The sequence below is a fragment of the Ahaetulla prasina genome, chromosome 7 (assembly GCF_028640845.1).
Source record: "Ahaetulla prasina isolate Xishuangbanna chromosome 7, ASM2864084v1, whole genome shotgun sequence".
In the NCBI taxonomy this organism is placed as follows: Eukaryota; Metazoa; Chordata; class Lepidosauria; order Squamata; family Colubridae; genus Ahaetulla; species Ahaetulla prasina.
In genome coordinates this window covers 7,804,284-7,811,265 of record NC_080545.1, presented here as the reverse complement: position 1 = coordinate 7,811,265, position 6,982 = coordinate 7,804,284, and the positions used below count along the sequence as shown (strand labels likewise).

General features: G+C 43.9%; 2 protein-coding genes across 2 annotated transcripts in view; one reads left to right on the top strand and one right to left on the bottom strand.

Moving 5' to 3' along the window:
* Positions 1-6,982, bottom strand: part of COG5 (component of oligomeric golgi complex 5) — a 169,253-nt gene that overhangs the window by 2,184 nt on the left and 160,087 nt on the right. Inside the window, exons 19-21 of the mRNA XM_058190345.1 lie at positions 6,319-6,395; positions 4,361-4,487; positions 543-622 (exon numbers count right to left, since the gene is read on the bottom strand). Coding sequence (XP_058046328.1) covers positions 543-622; positions 4,361-4,487; positions 6,319-6,395 — 284 coding nt within the window. The remainder of the gene's footprint in view (positions 1-542; positions 623-4,360; positions 4,488-6,318; positions 6,396-6,982) is intronic.
* PRKAR2B (protein kinase cAMP-dependent type II regulatory subunit beta) overlaps positions 1-6,982 on the top strand; it is a 150,977-nt gene that overhangs the window by 112,645 nt on the left and 31,350 nt on the right. The window lies entirely within an intron of this gene.

Sequence of the window (6,982 nt, the reverse complement as noted above, 5' to 3'; positions counted from 1 at the left end):
TGCCCCGGTTGTTAAGTGAATCGCTGCAGTTGTTAAGTTAGGAACACGGCTGTTAAGTGAATCTGGCTTCCTCACTGACTTTGGGAATGGGCAATGGGATGAGAACCGTTCCGTTTTATAACTTCCCAGGAAATTTAAGTTTTACAAGGGGATCACATGACCCCAGGACGTGGCAACCGTCATAAAAGCGAGTCAGATGTCAAGCATCCGAATGGAAATCACGTGAGCAGGGGTTGCTGCAACGGTCGTTAAGTGTGAAAAACAATCCTAAGTAATTCTTTTAAGTGCTGTTGTAACTGAATGGTCACTAAGTGAACTGTCTTAAGTTGAGGACTGCCTGTACCAATGTAGCTATTATTAATTCTTCACAGAAAGCCATCGTATTTCCAGCAAGTTTGGTTTAAAATGTACACAAATCTGATCTTCCTAGTAGTCCGAGAGATGATCTATCCGGAATAGGCAAAGAAGATGAAGAGAGTTATCAAACATGAAACTCTGAAATATTCCTAAATTTACCAAAAATAAATTAAAATATGTCTGACCGTATTAAAACGAGTCGTTCTTTCTCTGCCGGATGGTCATCTAGCCATCGCGAGTAACGGGCAATGGTCCAGTCTGCTCTCTATAATTAACAAATAAAATAATAATGAATAATACATTTAAAAAGCTTATTCTTGACACAAATAAACGACAGATCCTACTATCAAATCATTATAGTAACCAAAGCACGGATCTATTTTGAGAAAAGCTTTTGAGGAGATGTCAAATAATATGATGTATTGTGATAGTAGTACAATTTATAGCGGTGTTTCTTGGCCTTGGGAACTGGAAGATGGGTGGACTTCAACTCCCAGAATTCCCCATTGTAATGCATCTTTAAGTACAAATACTGTTCCACTGCTTAGTGTTGAGCAATTCTAGAATTATGGACAAATCAAGTGGATTTCAAGGAAATTTTGCTTGGAGATGAATTCAGTTCTACTTTGTTTGGCTATAGCTGGGAGAGATTGTAGAGAGGCGGGGGAACACGTGGAAAAGAGAGCGGGGATCAAAAGACAGAAATCCACTGTAAACTGAAAGTCATAGCAACTTAATTCAAGAAACCGAGATGTTGTGTTTCGAGTCATTCAAAGAGATCCTTGCCTTCACCATCAATGAATCTGGGATAATCCTTCCACCATTTCCCAGATTCCGCGTTTATCTCAAAGAAGCAAGAAAGACACTTTTCTAAAATCTTATTTTTTCCCCCCACGCTTCCTTAAACTTTCCTAGCTTGTCTTGGGCTGGCCGAGAGCATTGTTGACCCTAGCAAATTGCTTTGGATGAATCTGGAATGCTCCTTTTTCTCTCTTGCTCACAAAAGTACTGTTATGATGATGATGATTGTCAAACTACTTAACACGGAAGGATAAAGAAATTTATCCCTTAAGCCTTTAAGAATGGAAGGGATCATAAAAGATTAGGTTCTCTGCTTAGAAATGTAATATTATGCCACTGTGCTTTTGTTAGCCTATAACCGTGATGGCGAACCTTTTCGGGACCAAGCGGCCAAACCGGAATGCACGCGCATGTGTGTGCAAGTGTGGCGCACCGGAGCACTGGAAAGTCTGAAGACCAGCTGGCCGACGGACACATGCCTGTTTTTTGCTCGTTTTTTGCCCGTTTTCCGGGCTGTTTTCCAGCCATTTTATGGCCGTTTTTTGGTCTGTTTTCTAGCCATTTTTCGGCCCATTTTCCACGCCGTTTTCCAGGCCGTTATCTGGCCATTTTCAGGCCATTTTTCGGGCCAAAAAATGAAAATGGCCCTGAAAACGGCTTGAAAACAATATAAAAAATGGCCCTGGAAACAGCCCTGAAAATGGTCCAAAAAATGGCCCAGAAAACGGTGCAAAAAATGGCCTGGAAAACGGCCTCAAAAATGGCCTGGAAACGGACTGGAAACAGGCTGGTTTTTGGCACTTTGCAGGCCGTTTTCTGGCACTCGGAAACCCACAAAGACCAACTGGCTGGCATGCCGGAAACTAAAAGAGCAACTGGCAATGGCGCACATGCCCATAGAGAGGGCTCTGCGTGCCATCTCTGGCACGCGTGTCATAGGTTCACCATCACGGGCCTCTATGGCAGTGGTTCTCAACCTTTATAGTGCTGCGACCCCTTTAATACAATTCCCCACGATGTGGCGACCCCAACCGTAAAATTATTTTCGTTTTGAATTTATCGCGCCTGAAGCCGTATTGGCTAGCGATCTGAACTGCTTGCGATTGCCTTGAGGACGGAGGCATTAAAGCGGAGACTCCTCCCCTATTAAGTTTATCGCGCCTGAAGCCAGATTAGGCTAGCGATTGGGAGTGATTGCAGCTGGCTTGAGAGGGAGACATCAGAGCAAAGATTTCTCTCTTTTTTAATTCATCGCGCCTGAAGCCGAATCCGGCTAGTGATTTGAAGAGCCTGCAGCTGGCTTGTGGAGTCAACCATTGGAGCGCGATTCTTCGACTCGCAAGTATACTTCTCATATTTCCGATGGTCTTAGGCGACCTCTGGCAAATCGTCATTCGACCCCCAACGGGGTCCCGACCCACAGGTTGAGAACCGCTGCTCTAAGACTTTTTCTGTGGTTTTTTTTTGCTGTCACAGATTGCCTTGCCAGACGACGAATAATATGTTTCCTGATTACCTTCTCATGCCATATTCAGAATTTATTCTCCTCTATTTCTGAACTTGCCATCGTAACGATGTAAAAAAAAAAAAAGGCCGTTATGAATATCCCACATTAACATATTACGAATATTCTACTTTGGGAAATTGAAACGGAGCAGAAAATGACCCGAATTTTTCATTTTGTTCTTTGAAAAGCGGCTTGCTCCTTCATGCGCTGAAGTCGCTCGTCCCATAATTCGGGCAGGCCTCGATTTACGACCGCCCTGGAAGTGTAAAATTTCTCTGGTTCAGTGAGACAGGGATGAAGTGAGTTTTGCCCCATTTGGCGATCTTTCTCGCCTCAGTTGTTAAGTGAATCACTGCAGGTGATATGTGAGTAACCTGGTTGTTAAGTGAATCTGACTTCCCCATTGACTTTAGTTGTCAGAAGGTCGCAAAAGGGAATCACTTGATCCTGGAACACGGCAACCGGAATAAATGTGAGTCAGTTGCCAAGCATCTGAATTTTGACCGCATGACTATGGGGATGCTGCCAAGGTCGTAAGTGTGAGAAACGGACCTAAGTCACTTTTCTCAATGCCGTTGTAACTTCAAACAGTCCCTAAGCGAACCGTTCTAAGTCGAGGACTACCTGTATCAGGAACTTCTTCTCTATCAAACCCAACCTGGCATTGAGCACACAACTGGAGAGAAATGGGTCTCCCCACGTTGGTGTCACACAGGTAGTCCTCGACTTAAAGCAGTTCATTTAGTGACCCTTCAAAGTTACGACGGCACTGAAAAAAAGTGACTTATGTTATGACCGTTTTTCAGACTTACAACCGGTTGCAGTATCCTCACTGTCACGTGATCAAAATTTGGACGCTTGGCCTATATTTATGATGGTGGCAGCGTCCCCAAGGTCACGCGATTCCCTTTTGCGACCTTTGGACCAGCAAAGTCAAGCGGGAAGCCAGATTCGCTTAACAACCACGTCGCTAACGGGACAAAGCCAGGGATTCGCTCGAAAACGGTGGCTCAAAAGGCCGTACAACGGGGGCCAAAACTCACTTGACAAATGTCTCGCTTCGCAACAGACATCTGCGGTCGCCCGTTGCGGTCGCGAGTCGAGGACGGCCCGTATTTTATAGACAAAGTGTCGTGTCCCCCTCCCCCTCTGACGACCGGGTCTAGGAAGTCCGTATCAAGCGTGGCCACGAAGCCTCTGCAGCTTTGCCAAATTCCTTTCAGAGTTCTCAGGGCAGGCAGGAATCCAAGTTGTGACTTCAGCAAACTAAAGGAGACTTTGCTTGACTCAAAGTTGTTTGACTCAAGCTGGTCTTTTATATAGGCTGTGGAGTGTGGCTCCATGACTCAGCACTTATCCAGGCCTGCCCCTCCCTTCCTTCTGCTGACGTCGCCTCTCAGATCTCCGGAAGCGGGGATCCGTCCACTGTGAATTCCCTTCCTCTGGATCTGCTGCCGGTAATTCTAGCATGTGGCTGGCTCCCTGCTCACACGCTGTAGGAGTGAGGTTTGTTTGTTCATTCCTGACATTCTGTCCGGGCATGGTGCCAGGGCTGGGGGCTGGAGGCATGCCAGGCCGTTCCTCTTCATTATCAGACTCTGAATCTGATAGCAGGCCCGGGAGGAGGCGGGAGGGGCCCGGCTGAGGAGAGGAGGGAGGACGAGGCACAACACAAAGTTTACGTCATCTCGTTACCTGGAACGGGGATCTCAATTCGGGTGGTGCCCTCGTGAATAAGAACTGGATGGCAGTGCTGTACGGAATGACGTCTCCCACCGCTGGGCTGTTGGAGATATGCTCGCTGGTCTGGAAGAGCATGGGTCTGCGGGAGGAGGAGCCATGATGGGGAAAGAGAGCAGAACATGAAGACTTTGGAACAATTGAGTAGCAGAAGGCTGATCATGGTGGATGCTGGTGTCACCATAGAGCTGGGCCACAGAGGGCCCATCTAGAAGACCTCCAAGGTCCCTTCCAACTCTGTTATTCTATTCCAGAGGTGTCAAACTCAAGGCCCGGGAGGCAAATCCAGCCCATGAGGTGATTAGATCTGGCCGGGGTGAAATGTAAAATTTGTTACTACCAGTTCTGTGGGTGTGGCTTGGGGGATAATGTGACTGGGTGGACGTGGCCAACTTTTAAAAAAAAACTTTTAAAAGCATTTTTTCTACCTCTGCCGAAGAGGTTGTAAAAAGATGCTTTTAAAAGGTTCCTCTGACAATCCCAGCTGATCGTCAGAGGCTTTTCTTTTTTTAAAAAAGCATTTTTTTTGCCTTTAAAAGTAAAAAAAGCCTCTGACAATCAGGCAACTCAGCTAGGATCATCAAAGGAGCCTTTTAAAAGCATTTTTTTACAAACTCTTCGGCCAAATGCTTTTAAAAGCCTCTGACGATCCCAGCTGAGCCGCGTGATCATCAGAGGCTTTTTTTTTTACTTTTAAAAGCATTTTTTTCTACAACCTCTTCACCGGAAGAGGTTGTAAAAAAATGCTTTTAAAAGCCTGTGATGAACAGGCAACTCAGCTGGGATCGCCAGAGGAGCCTTTTAAAAGCTTTTTTTTTTTTACAACCTCTTCAGCTGAAGAGGTTGTAGAAAAAATGCTTTTAAAGGGTTCTGACGATCCCAGTTGAGCCGCGTGATCATCAGAGGCTTTTTTTTTTACTTTTAAAAGCATTTTTTTCTATAGCCTGTTCAGCCGAAGGGGTTGTAAAAAAATGCTTTTAAAAGCCTGTGATGATCAGGCAATTCAGCTAGGATCGCCAGAGGAGCCTTTTAAAAGCATTTTTTTACAACCTCTTCAGCTGAAGAGGTTGTAGAAAAAATGCTTTTAAAGGGTTCTGACGATCCCAGTTGAGCCGCGTGATCATCAGAGGCTTTTTTTTTACTTTTAAAAGCATTTTTTCAGCCGAAGAAAAGATGCTTTTAAAAGTAAAAAAAAACAACCCTCTGATGATTGCGCGGCTCAGCTGGGGTGGGGGTGGGTGGCAGGGATTTTTGCTACCGGTTCTCCGAACCATCCGCCATTGCTACCAGATCAGGCGATCCGGTCCGAACCGGGAGCATTTCACCCCTGGTTTGACACCCTCCCCTTCTAGAAGTTTCTACCAATTATCATCGTTTTCCAGAGTGTGAGTTTTGCCCTTAATCACACTTAACTAATAGCAAACACAGCATGCCACCCTTTGCTAATTTGCTTGGGCGGGATTTCATACACCCTGTTTTCAAATCGGGTGGGTGATTGTTTGCAATAACAGCTCATTATTTTAATTAAGCCCTCCTCTGCCACCCCATTATAAATTCTCGGCTTCCGAGGGGGAGAAAAAGGAGGAGGGAGGGGGGGAGCCCTTCGTGGGACTGCAGCAGCTCATTATCGCCAAGAACCGAGATTAAAAATAAAATAAAATAAAATAAAAGCGAAAAAAGATACAACTGAGGTGACAATTTGGACGGCAGAATTTCTCCGTGTTTTAGTCACAGGCTGAATAAAACCCGAAGGGGGGGGGAAATCAAAAGATAATTGGTTGCTAATTTGCATGCGATTCTCACCAGAGGATTTTAATTAAAGCCTCTAAAAGTGAGAAGCCGTTGAATCCCCCCCCCCTCTGTTAATGAAAATAACTGAATCAGAGTCTCTCGGCTGTTGAAATATCCCTTACCTGAAGGATCTTAAGAGTTTGTAGGATTTCCCCAGGTCAGAGACCCGTCTGCACAGGGGGGCCACCGCTAACTCCATCTGCAAGAGGAAATGGTTTGGCTTTCATCTGCTAATATGATTTATAGTATTCATAAATTATACATGTATAATATGGTTTATGTCGATGAATGTATTTTTACGAGGACTATGATCGCGAATTATCACTTATTCTATTCCATTCCATTTCATATTTTCTATTCTATTCTAATATTATCACAATTGTGTGTGTCCAATAGTCCAATCACACGTGGCCAATAAAGAGTTGAGTTCTGTTCTGTTCTGTTCCGTTCCATATTTTCTATTCTATTCTATCTAATAATTCTAATTCTAATTCCATTCTATTTCATATTTTCTATTCTATTCTATTCTAATAATTCTATATTCTGTTCTATTCTGTTCTATTCCATTCCATTCTGTATTTTCTATTCTACTCTATCTAATAATTCTAATTCTAATTCTAATTCTATTCCATTCCATTTCATATTTTCTATTCTATTCTAATAATTCTAATTCTATATTCTATTCTGTTCTACTCTGTTCTATTCCATTCCATTCCATTCCGTATTTTCTATTCTACTCTATCTAATAATTCTAATTCTAATTCTATATTCTATAGAACTAGAACT